At 38.2% G+C, this 22,710-nt stretch overlaps 1 protein-coding gene across 3 annotated transcripts in view; it reads left to right on the forward strand.

Annotated features, from left to right (window-relative positions):
* The window catches only part of Atg5 (autophagy related 5), a 73,207-nt gene that overhangs the window by 7,985 nt on the left and 42,512 nt on the right, over positions 1–22,710 (forward strand). For 2 of the 3 annotated variants that reach the window (XM_070011014.1, XM_070011015.1), the window contains exons 2-4: positions 31–196; positions 6,315–6,442; positions 15,666–15,744. In XM_070011014.1, coding sequence (XP_069867115.1) covers positions 89–196; positions 6,315–6,442; positions 15,666–15,744 — 315 coding nt within the window. In that variant the 5' untranslated portion in view covers positions 31–88. Of the gene's footprint in view, positions 1–30; positions 197–6,314; positions 6,443–15,665; positions 15,745–22,710 lie in introns of those variants that run through there. The other variant, XM_070011016.1, reaches the window with a different exon arrangement.

Raw genomic sequence — 22,710 nt, forward strand, 5'->3', positions numbered from 1 at the left:
ATCTGACTAATACTCTTCATTTATTCTCAGTTTGGCTTTGATTGAAGAAAGAATTTAGCCTATATGTACTGCTTTAACCACTGGAAGAATGACAGATGACAAAGATGTACTTCGAGATGTGTGGTTTGGACGAATTCCAACTTGCTTCACTCTGTACCAGGATGAGATAACTGAAAGGGAAGCAGAACCATATTATGTAAGTATGTTGGTGGTGACAAATGAGATGTTGAATTTTGTCTGGTTTTGTAAATAACGTTCTAAGATCCTGGAGGCTGTTATCCAACATTTTGTGTGCAACTGATCTATGTTTTAGGAAAAACTAAAAGCTATAGGTCAGTAAAATAGAAAGAAGTGAAAGTCCCACATAATCCTACTAACTGTAGTGCAAAAGTATTGTTAAATAATTATATGTTTTTTTGACTTTTTTCTTTTTCTACTTTGTTTTGGTCCCAGGGGTTGAAGTCTGGGCCTGGGTGCTGTCCCTGAGGTTTTTTGCTCAGGGTTAGTGCTCTACCACTTAAGCCACAGCTCCACTTCTGGCTTCTTTGATGCTTAACTGGAGATAAGAGTCTCATAGACTTTGTTGCCTGGGCTACTTTGAACCACTGTGCTCAGATCTCATCCTCCTGAGTAGCTAGGATTATATAGTCATGAGCAGTCAGTGCTATACCAACTTTCCTCTTAGGCATGTATGCATCTATCACATAAGATAATGGAATTAGGCTAAGGGCAAGACTTAGTAGAAGAACATGTATATGTAAGTATATGCAAGGCCCTGAGAAATAGGATTTTAGATATATGATAGTGGAATCCTAAGCTATGTACTATGCTTCAATAAAATGTTTCCGTGAAATATGTTCATTTGGGCAAGGAGGGTATCTCAGTGGTAGAGTGCTTGCCTTTTATGCATAAGGCCGTGTATTCAATTCCTCAGCACCACATAAGCAGAAAAAGTCAGAAGTGGCACTGTAGCTCAAGTAGTAGAGCACTAGCCTTGAGCTGAAGAGCTGAGGGACAGAGCCCAGGCCCAGAGTTCAACTTAAAAAAAAAAAAATAGGTTCACATTTGGTTTTTTTATATTTAGATAATTCCAGGCAACTAATTCCTCAAGTATTTTTGTAGCTTAGTGAACTTAGAAATACATTTGTTCATATATTTAGTTATATAATGTATGTGATATATGATATAATAGTCCATATATAGTATTGCATTAGTATATATTATAATGTAATATAATATACTGGATCTGGGATGTAGCAAAGTACTAGATTATTTAGCATATGTGAGGCCCTGGTCTCCTCTCACCTGAAACACATACTAAAATCAGTTTCTGGACTTACACTTGCTATTTTTTTGTTTTTTGGTGGTATTGGGGTTTAAACTCAAAACTTTGTTAGTGTTTCATTAGGCAAATACTCTTTATCATTTGAGCCATGCCTTTATCCCTTTTACTCTGGTTATTTATTTTATTTATTTATTTTGGTTGTGAGTCTTGAATTCAGGCCTGAACTCTGTCCCTGAGCCTCTTTGTGCCCAAGGCTAGTGCACTATCATTTGAGCCACATCCCCACTTCCTGGTTATTTTTATCATCTTTAAGTAGCTGTACAAAAGGTTTTCAGTTCACCAAATAAATAACATTGTACTTACAATGTGCTCTGGGTATTTATTTTTGTGCTGGTACTAGACTTGAACTCAGGACCCAGATGCTGTCCTTTAGTTTTTTCACTTAAGACTGGCACTCTACCACTTGTACCTCAGCTCCAATTTTGGCTTCTGCTAGTTAGTTGGAGATAAAAAGTTGCACAGTTTTCTTTCCTGAGTGAATTTTGAACTACAGTCTTCAGATCTCAGCCTCCTGAGTAGCTAAGATTAAGGATCTGAGCCACTGGCACCATAACATTGAAAGAACATGCTAAGTACAATCAATGACACAAAGGACTCTAGATTTGTGAGGTATGTTAAGTAGTTATATTTGTAGAGGTGGAAAGGTTATCAGCTAGGAGCTAGGATGGAAAAGACTGGAAAGTTAGCTGTTAATGACTAGTGTTTCTCTGGGATGGTTGTACCACTTTGTGAATGTGCTTCATGCCACTGTACTTATAAGAGGCTAAAATGTTAAATATGTTAAATATATTACTACACTGGAAAAGAAAAAGGCTATGCAGCTAGGTGCATGCTACTTTAACTAGCCACACAAGGCAGGAAGTCCATCAGACTCTTATTGCCGCCCATAAACTACCAAAAAGCTGAAAGTGTAGCTGTGGTAGATGCTAGCTTTAGGCAAAAAGCTTTAAGCAAAACCCAGGCCTTCAGTTGAAGTCCAGGACCAGCACCAAAAAAAGAAAATAAAAGGCAATAATGTGATATGCCTGCCTGAAACAGTGAGTAATATACAGCCTGGACGTAAAAGGCAGGATAATGTTATTCTGTGACTTTCTTTTTGTTGTTGTTGGTCATGGGGCCTGAACACTGGGCCCTGGGTGCTGTCCCTCAGCTCTTTAGCTCAGGGCTAGCGCTCTACCACTTGAGTCACAGCACCACTTCCTGGCCTTTTCTGCTTATGTGGTGCTGAGGAATGGAACTCAGGGTCTCATGCATGCAAGGTGAGCACTCTACCATTGACTAGCCCCTGTGACTTTCTTTTTGTTTTTGCCCATGTAAAGATTTCCTAGGTAAAAATTGTACCTGTGTATACATTATTACTGTTAATGTGAAGTGATGGTAATTTGCTAGTGTTACTGTGGATATTTATGTTATTTGTGGGTTACTCACATGCCAGATTGGAACACAAGATTACAGTTACATTGTATATGTGTTTTGACATAGAGTGGGCATTCTTTTTTTTGTCATTTTTGGCTCTTTGCCTCATTGACCTTTGATATTTGATTTATTCAGAAAATATTTATTTTGTGTCTTCTATCAAGCAGATACTATTTGGTCATTGGAAATGAAGCATTGAAACAAGAGAGACAAAAATCTGTCTAAATGGAAGTTTTACCCCAATATTGTACATCTTTATTGTGAGAATATTTCAGGAAACCATTAACTATTTAGCAACATCTAGCACAAAATCAGAAGCTGATATCCACACTCTTTACAGTGTGGATTTTTTACTCTTTACTCCATTGCTTAATATTACTCTGCAGAATAGCTTATTAATATGTTAAGGCCAAAAGTAATTTTAAACTGAAGTTAGATTTTACTAATGTGTACTTCTTTACAATTAGTAATTTAGAAATATCTGCCTTACTGTGCTGTCACACTTTCTGTCACACTTCTACAGATTTTGTCATTTCAGGAAGAATTTGTGTCTATCTTTATTCTTGTAGTACTGAAAGCTGCCTTATTTAATTTATTTATTTACTAATTTTTGCGTGCCAGTACTGGGCTTGAACTCAGGACCTGGATGCTGTCCCTTAGCTTTTTTGTTCAAGGTTGGTACTCCACTACTTGAGCCATAGCTTCACTTCTTGCTTTTGGTGGTTAATAGGGGACAAGAGTATCACAGGAGTGTCACACAGACTTTCCTGCGTGGGCTGGCTTTGAAACCATGATCCTAAGATTTCAGCTTCCTGAGTAGCTAGGATTACAGTTGTGAGCTACTGGTGCCTGGATTCTTTTTTGTTTTGTTTCTGAGGTGAGGTCTCACTAACTTTTTGTCTGGCCTGGACTTGAACTTACTATCCTGCTTCTACCTCTGAGTAGCTGGGATTATAAGTACCTAGCCACTGCCATTTATGTAATAGCCTATGATTTTGGAAAGCTATTCATGCTCTATGCAAAATAAGTTGATGAAACTACCCATAAGGAAAAAAAAATCCTCTACTTTAACTTATATATAGTATTAATTTCCTTTCTTCACTAATCATTTCACTAACTTTATTTTTTTACTTTTGCTCTGAGATGGGACTGTTTTGCTTATTAGCTAGCATTCTACCAATTGAGCCATACCTCCAACCCCCAGTTATTTATTTATAAAGGAAAAACATTGTGAAATCTTTAATACTATTGAGCTGTTTGCTGTTAGTATTTAATACTTTCCATTTCATCCATGCTAGGGCATAACAATAATAGCACTTCCGTACCCCTGCCCTGTATCTTCTAGTACCATGTCACTGTCTTCTGCATCATTGGGTTCTATTGTTTTGGGTTTCAATAATTAAGTATCAGTTTCTTTAGTTAGAATAATTCTTTATATTATTTGCCCACCTATTGGTTCTATTTGATTTTCTGATCAAAAGATACCACTTTGAATAGGCAGCCTGAAACATGATTCAGAGTTAGACACATAAAAACAGCCACGAACAGTCATGAGTCAGGTTTATAAGCAAAAGAAGGAAGATGAAGAAACTAGAAATGGTTCTACTGCAAAGAAGAGAAAGCACAAATTTTTGACAATTTCCTTATCTCTACTCATGGAATTTTTTTCATAAATGATTTGTTTTTTGTTAAATTGTAAGTATAAAGGTGATGTACAAAGGGGTTACAGTTATTTAAGTCAGATAAAGAGTACATTTCTTTTTTTGTTGGTCGTGGGGCTTGATCTCTGTGCCTGGGCCCTGTTCTTCAACTCAAGGCCAGTACCACTTGAATCAGTGCCACTTTCGGTTTTCTGAGTGGTTTATTGGAGATAAGAGTCTGGCTGGCTTTGAACTGTCATCTTCGTATCTCAGCCTCCTGAGTAGCTAAGATTACAGGCGAAAGCCACAGGCGCCTGGCTAAATTTCTTTTTTGGGGGGAGGGGGGGAGGTCCTGTTGTGGGGCCTGAATTCTGGGCCTGGGCGCTATCCCTCAGCTCTTCAGCTCAAGGCTAGCACTCTACCACTTGAGCAACAGTGCCACTTCCGGCTTTTTCTTTGTTGCTTATGTGAGTGCTGAGGAATCGAACCCAGGGCCTCAGGCATGCAAGGCAAGCGCTCTACCACTGAGCCACCTTCCCAGCCCCGGCGCCTACATTTCTTTTTGTACAATGTTACTTTCTATGCTCCTCTCCCAGTTTTTCCCTCCCATTCCCTCCCACAAGTTGTATAGTGTCTGATGAGTACTTATGTATTCTTTATGTAAGTGGTAACTTGTTTTTTCAAATCTCCCTTGTTAGATTTTCTTTGAGAGTTCTGTTCTTGGGAAAACATAATGTCTTAATAGTATTCTAGTAGAGTAAAAGCTTTACTAGAATACTATTAAGATATTATGCCAGCCTAACATTTCCTTCTAAGCCTTCAAACTTGGGCTTATTGTGAAATCCTGCTTGATAAGTCTATGTATATATGAACATGGAATTTATTGTTTCCTTTGAACAGTTTAACACAAGTGATTAATTAAAAATTTTAAGTTAACTTGATAGAACTAGTAATCCTAAGTAGTATGATCTCTAATAAAATTGAACTTTTTTTTTTTTTTTGGTCGGTCATGGGGCTTGAACTCTGGGCTTGGGTGCTATCCCTACGTTCTTTAGCTCAAGGCGAGTACACTACCGCTTGAGCCACAGCACCATTTCCAGTTTGCTGGTGGTTAATTGGAGACAGTCTCATGGACTTTTCTGCCCGGGCTGGCTTTGAACTGTGATTGATCCTCAGATCTCAGCCTCCTGAGTAGCTAGGATTACAGGCATGAGTCACCGGCACCCGGCAAAATTGAACTTTTGTGTAAAGCAGTACAAAAGACTGTGGATAGATTTGCATTAATTATTATAGGCATGTAGACAAGCTATAATTAAAAGTAATGTTCCAGGACTAAAGACATGGCTCAAGTTGTGGTGTACCAGCTATGACTGAAAATGCTGAGGGAAAGTTCAAGGCCTTGCACAAACAACCAAACAGAAAATAATGTCCCAACCAGACAGTAGACCTAGCTACTGGGGAGGCAGATACTATGAGGATTATATATGGCTCAGGGCCAGCCCCAACAAAAACTCTATGAGACCCTTTTAGTCAGTAAAAAAGACCTGGGTGTGGTGGAGTAGGAAGCATTTTGGTTCAGGCTTGCATAGGCATAAATGGGAGGCCCTATTTTAAAAAATACCTAAAGCATAAAGAGACGGGGCATAGCTCAATGACAGTGCCTGCCTGGGAAGTACAAAGCCTTGAGTGAAACTCTAGTACCATTGGTGGGGAGGGGAATAGCCCCGTTAAGAAGTAATGCATATTAACTCTTATTAGCCTTTGATTTTTCTGTAGAAAGGAATTGACTATGTGTTGGATATCTAAATGAATGCAGAGATTGTAGCTGTTTTTTCCTTAAAATTAAAACCTATTTAGTACATTTTTTTGGAAAAAATAACTGGTAAATACAGTTTTATAAATTTTCATTTCAGTTGCTTTTGCCAAGAGTAAGTTATTTGACGTTGGTAACTGACAAAGTGAAAAAACATTTTCAGAAGGTTATGAGACAAGAAGACATTAGTGAGATATGGTTTGAATATGAAGGCACACCACTGAAATGGTGAGTGAATTTCTCTATTATTAAACATTAAGTATATGCCATATAGTATAGTGCCCTGAAAACAGTGAAAAGAAATTCCATTAAAAAAGAAATAAACCTGGGTATGGTGGTACATACCTATAATCTCAGCTACAGAGGTGGGGTGGGGGAGGCAGAGATACAAAGATTGTAGTTTGATACCAACTGAGACAAGTTAGTGGAACACTGTCTAAAGAACAAGTTGGACATAGTTGCAAATGCCTATAATTCCAGCTTTGCTACTCAGGTCTTAGGCTGGACCTGGGCTAAAGCTTGAGACCCTACATGAAAAATAACTTAAAGCACCCAACTAAGGAACTAGCTCAAGTGATAGAATACTTGCCTAGCATGTGTGGGCCCCTGGGTTCAATCCCCAGTGTTGTAAAAATCAATTAAAACAAAGAATGAAGCCACTAGTGTAACTGTCTGCCTTTGATTTGGATGCATCAATTATGGGACAAATTTATATATTTTCAGGAATATGTATAATATGTGTTATATATGTATTATTTGTTTAATAAACATAATTTTTTTGCTAGTCCTGGGGCTAGCTCAGTGCCTGGGCACTCTCCCTGAGGGGTGTGTGTGTGTGTGTGTGTCTGTGTGTGTGTGTGTGTCTCGGTTGTGGGGCCTGAACTTTGGGCTTGGGCACTGTCCGTCAGCTCTTCAGCTCAAGGCTAGCACTCTACCACTTGAGCTATAGTGCCATTTCCGGTTTTCTGGGTGGTTTATTGGAGATCAGTCTCACGGACCTTCCTGCCCAGGCTGGCTTTGAACTGTGATCCTCAGATCTCAGCCTCCTGAGTAGCTAGGATTACAGGCGTGAGCCACTGATGCCTGTGCCAGCAATATATTTATGTTTGTCAAAAGAATATGCAACCAAGTATGTCAAAATGCACCTTCAAGTGCTGGTTGCCCATTCCTATAATCCTTACAGACCAGGCCTGTCTTGTCAAAAAACTGAGACCGTATCTTAGAAATAAGTTGAATATAAGCTCTGGCACTTGACTCAAGTTTTGCCTAGCAAACCCCAGAACAACCAAAAAAAATTGTGTGTATGCACGTGTGTGTAATTTGTGGGTATATGTATGCAATATATCGTCACATGAGATTATGACCTGTGAATAGTTCTAGACCTCAGATAGCCTAGATAAAGCAGTGTTTTCTGTTTCTTTTTATTTCTCAGAAGAATGGAAGTGGTATTTTAAACCATTTCCCAGAAGGTGGTTTAAAGGAAGCATAAAAGGAGCAGTGACATAGAGGGAGAGGGAGAGACAGGAAGGGCAAGATTGTAGATGAGTAGCAATAGGAGAGAAGTACTTGGCAGCTCTGTCAGTATTATAATTAGACATCTAAATTACATTTCTTTATAGGTATATAGATTATAAAGATTTTTTTTAAAATAATAGCCTTTTATCATTATAAAGGGTTTCAAAACAGGACTACAGTTGACATTTATTTTTTTTTGGTCCAGTCGTGGGGCCTGAACTCTGGGCCTAGGTGCTGTCCCTCAGTTCTTCAGCTTAAGGCTAGTGCTCTACCACTTGAGCCACAGCGCCACTTCCGGCTTTTTTCTTTGTGGCTTATGTTGTGCTGAGGAATCGAACCCAGGGCCTCATACATGCAAGGCAAAGGGTCTACCACTGAGACACCTTCCCAGCCCCGACATTTTGAATTTGATAATTCTTTGTTGTGGGACTACCCTATACATTGTAGGTTATTTTAGATACCTGGATGCAGCCTTCACCTCATGGACTTTCCTAAAATACTACTAAGTCTGGATTTGAACCACAATCCTCAGCTCTCAACCTTCTGAATAGTTAGTATTACATGCATGAACCATAGGCACTAGGCTTCCTACAACCCTCACACCCCCCCTACCCCTGGTAAGGTTTTGCCTTGTGGCCAAAGTAGCTTCAAATCTTTGGTTTGTCTACTTCAGTCCCTGAGTTCTGACATAACAGGTTATAGCATCATGCCCAGCTCTTGCTTACGATTTTCTATGTAGGCATTCATGACATCTGCAAATAGATGTAATTTAGAACTTAAAGTATTATGTTGAATAAGAATAATAGGAGTAGGTGTTTTGCATTATTCTCTACTTGAGAACGTTTCCTTTTTTTTGTTTTTTTGGTCGGTCCTGGGGCCTGAACTCTGGGCCTGGGTGCTGTCCCTCAGTATTTCAGCTGTAGACTAGTGCTCTACTACTAGAGCCTTAGCCCCACTTCCAGCTTTTCCTGCTTATGTGGTGCTGAGAAATCGAACCCAGGGCTTCATGTATGCAAGGCAAGCACTCTGCTACTGAGCCACCTTTTCAGCCCTGAGAACGTATTGATGCTCTTAGGTAGGTTTCCCTTTTTTTAAAAAAAAAAAAAAAATCAAGTAGAGGGGTGAAATGAATTTGGTTTTGTGCTTTTTTTTGGTTTGTTTTTTGTTGTTTTTTTTGGGGGTGTCCAGTCGTGGGCCTGAACTCTGGGCCTGGCGCTGTCCCTCAGCTCATCTGCTCAAGGCTAGTGCTCTCCCACTTGAGCCACAGCGCCACTTCCGGCTTTTTTCTTATGTGGTGCTGAGGAATCGAACCCAGGGCCTCGAGCATGCAAGGCAAGTGCTCTACCACCTACCACCTTCCCAGCCCCTGAATTTGTTTTTTTGTGGGCTTAATTACAGATTAGTGCCTTTATCTGAAATACTTGACTAGAAGTGCTTCAAGTTTCAGATTTGGAAGTGTAAACACAAAGTTGATTTATATTTCATATCCACTTTATATACATACTATAAGGGTAATTATATGTTCTTATATTTAGTGTACATGAATTGTATGTGTATGTGTGTGTGCACGCTCACATGCACACATATGTGTTGCTAGGGATTGAATACAGGGCATCATGCATGTTTAACATGAACCCTACTACTGAAGCTACATGGAACTAGCCCCAGCACACCTGCATTTTGACCATGGCCTATTATACAGGATGAGCTATAGGGTTTTCCTCATGGTGTCCTGTTGGTACTCAATTAAGTGAAGGATTTTGGAGCATTTCAGGTTTTTGGATGAGAAATATTTAAACTAATATCATGTGGGTTTTCTTGAGCTTGTAGCTGTTTGGATTTCGTTTGTGACTTTTTGGGGGTGGAGGGTGCTGAAGTTTGAACTCAGGTCATCAGACTTGTTGAGCATGTGGTAGAATACATGCTCAACAAATGCTATATCCATGATTTTTGATTTTGAACCATCTTGCTTAGGTTTAGCCATAGACTTACTAAATCTAAATGGAAGCCAGGCCATCATTGCTCACACCTGTAATCCTAGCTACTCAGGAGGCCGAGATCTGAGGATTGAGGTTCAAAGCCAGCCTGGGCGGAAAACGGGAAGTGGCGCTGTGGCTCAAGTGGTAGAGCACTTGCCTTAAGCTGAAGAGCTGAGGGATACTGCCCCAGGCCCTGAGTTCAAGCCCCACTACCTTCAAAAAAAATTTCAAATGAAAAACTCATCATTGGATTTAATTTACTAATATATTATTGAGTAATTAAAAATCTGTTGAGATCTTTGTGTCTTTGTCTTATTTTATGAGAGAGATTGTGTTTTTTTTTAAATTTTGGACTGTGTGATTTGGTATTGGTATAATATTGGCTGTAAAAGTGATTTGGGGTCAGGTGCTGGTGGCTCATGCCTGTAATCCTAGCTACTCAGGAGGCTGAGTTATGTGGATCATGGTTCAAAGCCTGCACGGCAATATAGTCCTGAGACTCTTATCTCCAGTTATCCACCAGAAAACCAGAAGTGGCACTGTGATTCAAGTGAGCTTGAAGAGCTGAGGGACAGCACAGGCCCAGAGTTCAAGCCCCACGACTGCCAGAAAAGTGATTTGGGGCCCGCCACTGGTGGCTCACAACTATAATCCTAGCTACTCAGGAGGCTGAAATCTAAAGATTGTGGTTCAGAGCCAGCTCAGGTTAGAAAATCCATGAGACTCATTTCTAACTGCTAAAAATCCAGAAGTGGAGCTATAGCTCAAGTGGTAGAACTCTAGCCTTGAGCAAAAAAGCTAAGGGACAGCACTCAGGCACTGAGTTCAAACCCCATGGTGGACAAACAAGCAAAAAAGATTTAGAAAATTGTTCTGTCCTGCTGCATTTTCTGGTAAAGATTGTTCTTTCCAGGATGCTTTTTGTCCCTCATATTACTAATTTATTCATCTTTTTTTCCTAATTTATTTTTTCTAATGGGCCACCGCTTTTGTGATTTTCTTTAGCAAAAGTGTTCATCTCTACCTTCATATGGTTGCTATACCACTGTGTAGACACTTCATATATACTTGACACATCACTGTAAAAATCCCTGCTCTGCATCACTAGATATATAGTCACTGAGCAAGGTATTTGACTTTGTGTCTGTTACATGGAGATGATAATAAAGGCCTGTGCTTCCATCAGTGTGTTTCAAGGATTATGTGAGTTAATGCATATAACATTCAGGGTTGTGTACCCTCAGACTCAATAGGCTCTAGCTAACACTGTCAAGGTCATACTTCTTTTCTTGTGTTAGTCTTAAATCATTTAAACATGTAGGATGCTTGAGCAGGCTATTAAGCAATAGCAAATGAAAGGTATTCAGTAAGATTTTTTCACCAAATGGATAAATGAACCTAAATGAGTCCCTTGCTCGCTTGGCCTGTCTACTTTCCTTCTTTCTTCCCTCCCTGTCTGGTTTAAGTCAGTTTATTAAATTGGCTTCATTTTCATTTTCAGAATTGAGCAAAACTTATTTCATAAAATGGAATATATTTATCCACACTTGGCTTTTGTTTAGAAAACAGACTCAAGTACAAGCTCTTGCTCAAATAAATATGATTCAGATTTGATTTCAGGCCTGTTTCTACCATACTTGCTGATAGTTTTTTTTTAATCTAAATTTTGTGTGTTCTCTCTAATGCTCTAATTGCTTTTAAAAATATTTGTCCCAGTTAGAATAGAAAAGTCTTCAAGAAAGTGTGCTACTATTGGTAAATAGCTTCCAAACAGAGCTATATTTACTAGGCAAGTTTTCTGCCACTGAGCTTCATTCATCCTCAGCCCTAGTTTTTTCTGTTAAGTTACTGTGTTGTTTCCATATTAGCAATGACCAATGGACAAAGAACTGTACATCAAAAGATACCTTCATTTTGAGAATTGATTCTTATAGTGCTTAAAAATGGCAAGAAGAATAAAATAGGAAAATAGACCTTACTATATATTCTTATGTAATAGGTTATAGGACAGTAGATTGAACTTTTAGCTAGTAGTTTTCTCTTCTGGGATATATTTCACGTTCATACATTTATCACATAATTTTCTATTAAATTTAGGGTGAATGTAAGCAGTTGCAGCCAAATGGCTACACTATGATTTACTTGTAGTTTTGACTTAAGTGGTTTCTGTATTGTGTTAGGAGCCTCCTGTTTAAAGGAGTTGTGCAAATGAGTACATTTGAAATTCTTTATGTAAATCCTTTATGTAAATTGTATATGAGAAGTTCAATGTCTTTGAGTTTTGATGATTCTATTTTATAGATCCTCATGAATATTAATAGTTTCATCAGAAGGGAACAGTCTTGGAGCAGATTAATTTTTGCATCAATCTTTGTAGACTTGGGGATATAGCTTAGTGTAGAGCCTTGCCTACAATGTACTGGGCATGATCACCAGTAGGACAAAGAAGAACACAGAACAAGTTAGAATAAAGGTATAATCTGTAGCCATTTTGTTAGAAATTTATTTATTTAATACCATTTAGTGACTTTTGAAGAAAACAAATCATTTTCTTATTGTGGTGCTGGTGATAAAATCCAGGCTCTGATAGGGTTTTAGCACTTGCCTAAGTGCTTTACCTGAGCTATATTCCTAGTTTGAGAAATTTTAAAAATACTGTATTTTTAATGTCAGTAAACACTAGTTAAAATGATGACTCTAATACCTTTTCCACACTTCACCATCATCATATTCCTTCCAGGTATTTTTGTGTACAATTGACCTGAAGTAATTATGCTGTATAAAAAACAAAAGACAAAGAATAATGTCATCTATCCTTTTAGTAAAATGGTCTGATTACAAAATATGCAGTGAAGTCTTATCTGTTAAATGATTTAAGTTTATAAAAATACCATATTCTCCTTGTTTTATGCTGATGTTGTCTTCTTGAGTTTTAAATTTATCTAGGATATCATCTAAGACAGTCTTGAGATTCTACTCTAGTGATCATGTTTCACCAGTTATTAAAACTGAGAGTACTGCCATTGCTTTCAGTTATTTGTCTAATAATTTGGCTAATCATTGTGAAACACCTTTCTGCATTTTTATTCTGCACTTTCTTGAAAGATGATGCAATACTTACAGAGAGGGAAATAGAAGAGTACATTATTGTATCATCTTCCTGACATCTAGATACCATAAGTCTGTTTTGTTTAGTTTTTTTTTCCCCTTACTTAGTGTGGAGCCTTGCATGAGCGATATCCTCAGTCCTTTTTTTTTTTTTTTTTTATTGGTTGTAGGGCTTGAACTCCAAGCTTGGGCTCTGTCCCTGAGCTCTTTTTGCTCATGGTAGGCACCCTACCACTTGGAGCCATACTCCTGTTTTTTTGGTGGTTAATAGGAGACAAGAGTCAAACAGATTTTCCTGCCCAGGCTGGCTTTGAACTGTGATTCTCAGAACTCGGCTTTTTAAGTAGCTAAGATTACAGATGAGAGCCACCAGCACCAACTCCCCAATCCTTCCTCCCCTCCCCCCCCCCCCCACTCTTGCCAGTCCAGGGGCCTGAACTCAGGGCCTGGGCACTGTCCCTGAGCTTCTTTTGCTCAAGGCTAGCACTCTACCACTTGAGCCACAGCACCATTTCCCGCTTTTTCTGTTGATGTGGTTCTGAAGAATCTAACCCAGGGCATCATGCATGCTAGGCAAACATTCTACTAAGCTACATTCCCAGCCTGATTTTTATTTATGTGCTATATGCAAACCATTCTGTAGCTCTTTATTCATGTGTTTATGTATTTGACATCCATTTATTATCCATTTGGCAGAGTGTCTGTGTACTTTATTATTCTTCTTTGGATGTTATCACAAAGGATGTGGTATAACAAAATGATATGCTCTTGCACGTTTTTAATATGTAAGTTAAGGAATAATTGAAGGTGGATCTTACATTTAACTTGTATTTCAATCCACATAATTCTTTTTAAAGCTGTTTGACTTTTTTCTCCCTTGACATCAATTGCTTTTAAGATAGGATGTTTGATTTGGTTAGAATTAGTTTATAGTACCTTTGTGAATGATAAGGAATGCCCAAAAAACTGGAATGCTAGTTATTTTTCTATGATCTCAGGTGATATTACCTGTGTAACTTGCATAAAGTTGTTTTATGTAATTTTTTTTGTAGTGCTGTTGAAGAATTGGAAAGCCATAGACAGCAATATTTTTGAAATTTGAGTCTACTTAGAACTTTGTGTGTGTGTGTGTATGTGTGGATGTGTACACACATGTGCTTGTGCACGCGGGCCTGTTTTCACTACCTGGCATCTTCTATGGTATTAAATCCAGTGTTCACACACTATAGATAAGAGGTCTCCTGCTAAGCCACACCCACAGCCCTTATAGTTTTGAGAGAAGGATCAGAATTGGATAGAATCTGTAACTTGTCTACGGTATAATATTTTGGGGTATTTAAGACTTGACTAAGGCCAGATTTTTCCAGGTTCCCAAGTTTTCTTTAAAATTTTCTATTTATGAAGGATTAGTGCTAGTTACTTTCAAATACAGCAGTTTAAAGATTGTTGTTAAGATAATACTCAATTTTTTTTATCATCAGCGTACTTATCATAAATTCATTTTAAATAAACATATGATCTATGGTAACCAGTGAGCTTTTCACAATTATAGAGAGGTAAACAATATTAGCTTTTGTGGGCAGGGTAGAGGCAGTGGCAATCTTGCAGACTAATCCTATGGCACTATACATTGCAGACAAGTATTTTACCACTAAGCCATTCCTCCCTTATCCACTTATAACTAATATTTAACTCCAGATAAGAGTAACTTATAAAGCCGGGCGCTGGTGGCTCACGCCTGTAATCCTAGCTACTCAGGAGGCTGAGATCTGAGGATCACAATTCAAAGCCAGCCCGGGCAGGAAAGACCGTGAGACTCCTATCTCTAATAAACCACCAGAAAACCAGAAGTGGTGCTGTAGCTCAAGTGGTAGAGCGCTCGCTTTGAGCTGAAGAGCTGAGGGACAACGCCCAGGCCCAGAGTTCAAACCCCATGACCGACAAAAAAAAAAAGTAACTTATGAGACATATTTTCAGGTTTTGCAGAATGACTTAAAATTGCTTAGGTAGAAACCAGACTGTATCTAACAGTCCTCATTTTATTTGCCTCTGTTGGAAGTATTTAATTTTGACTCATTGGTTAAGATATCTCAGTTCTTTAACAGGCTGACGTAAAAATTGTTCATCCCTTGAAACCTTCTAGACTTTTATTATTCACATATTTGTTACTAAGTAATTTGATTCACTGTAGTGGCTATTTTAGGAAACATTTTCTTATTTGGTAAGTCCAAAACTTAGTTTAAACAAGTTAGAACTAGTGCTTTGGGGAAAAAAATGCAACATTGTATTATGTGAGAAGAGCAAGTTGTAAAAGTTAAACTGAATCTGTATTTAGATGTTCGCATAGATAAAAGATTGGACATTTACATGCTGTAATGTCATTAGTATTAACCACAGATTTGTATGCTTTTCAGGTACTTAGTTTAGGATTTTATAAAGTTTTAAGTTGGTTAAAACTTATAAATAAACTTTAAAAAACAATTGTCCTGGCCTGGGCTTGTTGGATGAGGTGGTATGGCACCTGCCATTGAGCATAATGCTTCAGATAATGAGTTGAGTCCCGGTTTGGCTGAAAAACAAAAACATTTGCCCATCATAAATACTGGGATGGTAATTTTATGTAACAGATTGTAATAACAATTGATAATGAGTGGCTTACTGTACTCTCATCACATATTTCTGTGGGAAATGAAATGGGTAGATGAAAAATACCTACTGCCTTTAAAGTTTATAAAATTAGTCTAGGAATGTAGCTACAATCTAAAATGTATCTGGGTCGTTTGTGTTAAAATATGTACTAGAAATTTGTTTTAGTTAAAAATTCTCAGAATATACTCTTTCATTTTTAGGCACTATCCAATTGGTTTGCTATTTGATCTTCTTGCATCAAATTCAGCTCTTCCTTGGAATATCACAGTACATTTTAAGGTACAGTATTGTATTTCTACCTGTCCCAATTGTGGTCAGTAAGAGAGTGGAAATTTTTTTTTTTTAAATTTAAACTTTATTATAAAGGTGATATACCAGAGGGGTTACAGTTACACAAGGAAATGAGTACATTTCTTTTCTTTTCTTTTCTTTTCTTTTTTTTTTTGTCAGTCGTGGGACTTGAATTCTGGGCCTGGGCACTGTTCCTCAGCTCTTCAGCTCAAAGCTGGTGCTTTACCATTTGAGCCACAGCCCACTCTGGTTTTCTGAGTGGTTTATTGGAGATCAGAATCTTACAGATTTTTCTGCCTGGGCTGGCTGTGAACCATGATCCTCAGATCTCAGCCTCCTGACTAGCTAGGATTACAGGCGTGAGCCACTGGTGCTGAGCCCTACATTTCTTTTTAAACAGTGTTAAACTCTCCCTCATTTTCTCCCACTTTTCCTCCCTTTCTCACCGAAGTTGTAAAGTTTATTTCCAACAGTGTATAATGAGTATCACTGTTAATTTGATTCACCCTTGTCCCGCCAAATCAGATAAACTTATACAAGACAAAGGGTACAGAAATAAAAAACAGTGATACCAGGAAATAGACCTAAGGCGAAAAAAGAAAAAAATAACTGCAAGCAGTATAAAAAAAGAAAACCTCTTGTTTCCATTTCTTGGAGTTCATTTTGATAATCATCATTTTATATGGTCATATGTACATAGCTATCCTAAGAATATCCTCCTTTGTTCTCAGTGTGTGAATGCTTAGAGTGCTGTTTAATTAATCATGTCCAAATGTAATTGTCCTTTACTATACATTGGATTAACTTGTAGTTCTATAGACATATCTAATTATTACAAATGAAGTAAAACATGCAGCCTGGGCTTCTTTGAATCTGGCTTGCTTCACTTACTATATTTTTTCCAAGTCTAAGAGTGGAATCTTTTTTTTTGGGGGGGGGGTCTAGTCGTGGGCCTGAACTCTGGGCCTGGATGCTGTCCCTCAGCTCTTCAGCTCATGGCTAGCGCTCTACCACTTGAGCCACAGCGCCACTTTTGGCTTTTTTTTTTCTGCTTATTTGGTGCTGAGGAATCGAACCCAGGGCCTCAGGCATGCAAGGCAAGCGCTCTACCACTGAGCCACTTCCCAGCCTCCCCCCCTTTTTTTTTTTTAAAGCACAGTTACTTATTACTTTTTCCTTTGATTTGGGTTTGTTTTTTTTTTGGTCAGTCATGGGGCTTGAAGTTGAGGCTTGGGCTCTTGTCTCTGAGCTTCTTTAGTTCAAAGCTAGCACTCTACATCTTGAGCCACAGACCTCTTCTGCCTTTTTCTGAGTAGTTTATTGGAAATAAGAATCTCATAGACTTTCCTGCTTGGGCTGGGTTCGAACCATCATCTTCAAATCTCAGCTAGGATTACAGGCATGAGCTACCAGTGCCTGGCTCCTTTGCTATATTCTTTGAGTTCCTAGGCTTCCACTAGGATTTGTCTATAACATGCTTATCAGTTTCTTTTTCTTTTGGTGGTACTAGGGTTTGAACTAGCCTCAAGTAGGCCTGGCTTGCTTCCTCAGCCACATTTTCAGCTCTGCCTTCCTGGTTAGTTGAAGACAGAGTCTCCTGACTTTTCTGCTGGGGCTGGATTTGAACCAGTATCCACTGGCACCACTTATCCACTCATCAGCTGATGGACATTTGGGCTCTTTCTACTTTCTGCCCACTATAAATAGCAACTATTAGCATACAGGTACAAGGCTTGGTGTGAACTTGTGTTTTCAGTTCTCTTGGTTAAATTACTGAGTAGATTACAGGATTACAAGTGTGAGCCACTGACCTGCCTTTCAGTTTCTTTCTAAATTTTGGTTAGAATGACTTAGACTTAAAATGCATAACCATTTTTATTAGAGTTAAACATACTGTGTTTAAAAATTATTATTATTATTTTTTTTGTTCCGGTCGTGGGGCCTGAACTCTGGGCCTAGGCGCTGTCCCTCAGCTCTTCAGCCCAAGGCTAGCACTCTACCACTTGAGCCACAGCACCACTTCCGGCTTTTTTTTTCTTATGTGGTGCTAAGGAATCGAACCCAGGGCCTCGAGCATGCAAGGGAAGTGCTCTACCACTGAGCCACCTTCCCAGCCCCTTTAAAAATTATTATAACGTATATGTACTTCAAAATAATTTGGCTCTGCCACTTGCGCCACATCTTCAGCTCTGCAAATCATATGTCTAATATGGGACTAGGATACACTTAAAAAAAAAAAAACAAATCTTCGGGGCTGGGAATGTGGCTTAGTGGTAAGAGCACTTGACTTGCATGCTCGAGGCCCTGGGTTCGATTCCTCAGCACCACATAAGAAAAAAGCCAGAAGTGGTGCTGTGGCTCAAGTGGTAGAGTGCTAGCCTTGAGTTGAAGAGCTGAGGGACAGCGCCCAGGCCCAGAGTTCAGGCCCCACGACCGGATCCAAAACAAAAAAACAAAAAAAAAAAACAAATCTTCCAGGGCAAGAGGTATGGCTCAGTTGTAGTGTCTGTTCAAACACCAGTACTGCCAAAAAACAACAGAGTAAACCCTCTACTAATTAAAAACAAAGAATAATAAGCAAACTGAAAAATGGCCAAAGGGTTTGAATAGATGTTTCCCTAAAGAAGATATATAGGGCTGAGTGTGATAGCTGTAATATCCTATCTACTTGCCATGTAGATATCTGGAGTAATTGTAATTGCTAAGCACAATTAGTCATTAAGGAAATTTTTTTAAGAAGACAATAATGAGTAATTCTTTTATACCTACTAGATTGATTATATCAAGAAAGTATGGATAATAACAAGTTGGAGAGAGGGTGTGTTCTAATTAGAACCTTAACAAAGTACTGATGGTAATATGCATCTTCAACCCTTGTGGCATGTCCTCAAGTGATTAAATATTGATTTAGCCTGTGACCCATTAGTTCTACTTAGTAATACACCCAATAGATTTGAAAACAAGTTCACACCAAACCTTGTCCCTGTATGCTACTAGTTGTTATTCATAGTGGGCAGAAAGTAGAAATAGACCAAATGTCCATCAGTTGATAAGTGGGTCAATGAAATATATGTCATACAATGGAACTCCATGATACATTTCTTTCATGAAAAGCAATGAATTACTGATAATAGGCTACTGACTTGAATACATGTTAAGTAAATTAAGGAAGATTCACTAAATTACATATTGAATAGTTCATTTCTATTAGATATTTGGAATAGGCAAATCCGTACATGGCACATTTGTGGTTTTTAGGGACTGGAGGAAGATCAGCACAGGAAGCTGCTTATGCTGCTGTCTTTTTTTTTTTTTTTTTTTTTTTTTTTTTACCAGTCCGGGGCTTGAACTCAGGCCCAGGCACTGTCTCTGAGCTTCTTTTGCTCAAGGCTATCACTCTACAACTTGAGCCACAGTGCCGCTTCCATCTTTTTCTGTTTATGTGGTACTGAGGAATGGAACCCAGGGCTTCATGCATGCATGCATGCTAGGCAAGCACTCTACCACTAAGCCACATTCCCAGCACAGGAAGCTACTTATGCTAATGGGCCTAGCATTTCTTCATTTCTTCTTGTGATGGATAGTGAAAATGTTATCAAATTAGATAAGTGATAATGGTTATACCTTGCAACTACAATGAAAATCACTGAAATTGTACCTTTTCTTATATAAAAGTATTTTTGAAAAAAATTGGGAGTACTTATCTCAGGGTCTTGAGCTCATAGGCATACATTTTACCACTGAATTTATTTATTATTTTACAATGTTGGTGCTGGGTATTGAACTCAGCCTCTCTCTCTCCCTTGGCTTTTTTGCTCAGAGCCAGCACTCTGAGACACTTTTGGCTTTTTGCTGGTTAATTGTAGATAGAATGAGTCTCAGATTTTTCTGCTAGGCTGTTTTGAACCACAATTCTCAGCTTCCCAGGAAGCCAGGATCATAGGGGTGACCCACTAGCACATGGCTAAATGTAAATTTCTGAGTTTTTTTTTTTAAACAATGATTACTAGTTTGGCAGCGTGTGTGTGTGTGTGTGAGTGTGTGAGTGTGTGTGTGTACATGTAAATATATTCCTGTATATACACATAATAAATATACACTTTTGCTTGACCTCAGTGCCTGGACTCTATCCCTGAACTTGCTTGCTCAATCACAGCTAGCACTCTACCACTTGAACCACAGTTCTGCTTCAGGCTTTTTTGGTAACTAATTGGAGATGAGTCTTATGGACTTTCCTTCTCAGGCTAGCTTTGAACTATGTTTTCATATCTTAGGTTACTGAGTAGTTAGGATTACAAGCATGAGCCTATAATGAGACTGGAATAATTCTTTAATGCAGTGTTCAGAAAAAGGAGACTTCTTGTATCTTAAGCAGGATAAGTTTAATTACTAAATTATTAAATATTCAATCATTTTGTTTGAGAATTTAGAAAACCACATCTAAATATGTAATTGAAGTGGTGATAAATTACAAGGAGAAAAATTTTAAAGTTGCTAAAGAAAAATGACTTAACAGGGATTCAGGGAACAATGTAAGTTGGTGGCAAAAGTCAAAAGACAATGATAGAGTGTTATAAAATATAGAAAATAGTAAGTAGTAACTATAAAAGATTCATTCTTGTCAGGTTCTTGTGATAATCCTGAGAGTTGCAGTTCAAAGCTAGCTCAAGCAGGGAACTGTGAGACTCTTATCTCTAGTTAAGTATCAATAAGCAGGAAGTAAAGCTGTGGCTCAAATGCTAGCCTTGAGTAAAAACACTCAGCAACAATACCTAGGCCTTGGGTTCAAGCCCAAGTTTTGGCACAAAAAAGAAAATAAAGGGAGAAGAAAAAAAATACATGAATAGAAAATTTGCAGAAGACCCTGTATAAATTACCAATAACCATATGAAAAGATACAACATTTCAAGTTACTTAACATTTCAAGTTATCAAGGAAATGTAAATTAAACTATAGTGAAATAATATTTTATATTCACTGGCATGACTAAAAAGACTGACAGAACTGTTTGAGGACAGGGAACCACAGCTGTTAATATTGCTGATGCGAGTTTACAATTATACCATCTCTTTGAAAGATAATTTTGAACTTTTTGAATCGTTAAACATTCATTCCAACTATGGTCCAACATTACTTTTTGGAGAGAAGAAGGCAGCACTGGGACTGAACTCAGGTCCTGGGCTTTGTCCTTAGCTTTTATGTTCAAGGCTGGCATTCTACCATTTGAACCACAGTTCTACATGTGGCTTTTGTCTTCCCTGGGCTGGTGGCAAACCTTGATCTTGAGCTTCCTGAAATAGTTAGGATATTAGGTGTGAGCCACTGGCTCTAGCCCAACATTTTGTTTTCCATCTGTATAATCCAGAAAGATGAAAATATGTCTAAAGAAACTTAAACACCATTGTTCACTGCAGCTTTATTAGTAATAGTTAAAACCTGGAAACAATCCCAATATGTATTAACAGATTTTTGGATAAACAGATAGTGATATTTTCATTCAGCATCATACAACTTGTCAACAGAAGGGAACTAATTACTGATACGTGCAAATAACATGAATCTCAGACATTATGCTAAGTGTAAGATGATAGATTATACAAGAATCCATGTTTCTATTTATATGAGATTAAGCACAGACTGAACTAATATCTGATGCTACAAATCATCAGTAATTGGTTGGGGTGGGAACTAGGGAGCTGATTGCAAAGGGCACAAAGTGAATAACTTGGTGATAGGATGAGGAAGAATTGGTGGTGGTAGTTGTATTGTTCCATAACTTGATTGGGCTGACAGTTACTCTATCAAAAGTCAACTGTGTTCTTGAAATTCCTGCTTTATTTTATGTGAATGAGATAAATTTATTAAGACGGGCAAGACCAAGTTAGGGTCTTTGCCTTGCTTGTAAACTTTCTGAGTATTGATCCCTATGGATAGATATACAAACAAGATTTATAATACTGATAGACGTTTTTATAATTTCAAGTCTGGGGCCATTGTGAACTTAACTCTGACTTGATGGACAAATGGAAAGCTTCCCAAAGGAACTGTTTGTAGAAGTTATACTGAAACTGAGAACTTTGGTACCAGCTGTGTGTGTGTTTTGGTGATACTCAAGGAGAAAGTGCGGTAGACAGAGCTTCCAAATGCAAAATACTAATTAAGGAGGAGACTATGGGCATTGGTGCCAGTTACAAAGATTTTCAGAAACCATTAGTAAGTAGATGTATAGGAGAGGGTTTGTACAAGGAGAGGGCCACTAGAAATGAATTCCAGATCTGTTTAAGGTATAAATGCAACCAAGTTGAATTAGATGTAGAAGGGAAGGTGAAGGGTATGGATCATTGGTTCAGTTTTTGAATTTATTGAGCTCTACATGCCTAGGAGACATTACAGATTTGTTCAGGGCTGAGAGTTATGGCAAATATCTTGTCAAGAGATAATCATTAATCTAGGTTGTAGGTAACTTCATATGGGTAACTTTATATGAGAATATGGGATGAAAAAGTGAAGTTTAGACTACAAACTTTAAAAATAGCAATATTTAAAGAATGGCTTTGGAAGTGGTGAAAGTGGCTGCAAGGAAAAGGAACATAGGAAGGTTTGGTAACACAAGAACTTGTGGATGACTGCTCTATGGAATATACTCAGTTGTTAGATATTCGGCATGTGCTTTAGACATACACTGTTAATCTTGGAAAACAACAATTGAAATGGAGATAGAAGAGTTGCGGAGGATTGACTAAGGTCAAAGGCCTTGGTGAGCTTAAATGTTGAATGTCAATATGAGGTTTTAGGTGAAGAAGAGGGAAGGGGTTTGGTTTTAGTTTTGGATATCAATTTTAAGTTTGAAACTGATGGGAAACAAGAGAACTAGTTAATGATACAATCCTGGAAAGGGAGGGAAATTGATCTGGGTTTCAAAGATATAGCATTTGGGATTTAGAAAACAGGATG

The sequence above is a fragment of the Dipodomys merriami genome, unplaced genomic scaffold, assembly GCF_024711535.1.
Source record: "Dipodomys merriami isolate MVZ:Mamm:240054 unplaced genomic scaffold, mDipMer1.0.p SCAF_8, whole genome shotgun sequence".
NCBI classification, from domain to species: domain Eukaryota; kingdom Metazoa; phylum Chordata; class Mammalia; order Rodentia; family Heteromyidae; genus Dipodomys; species Dipodomys merriami.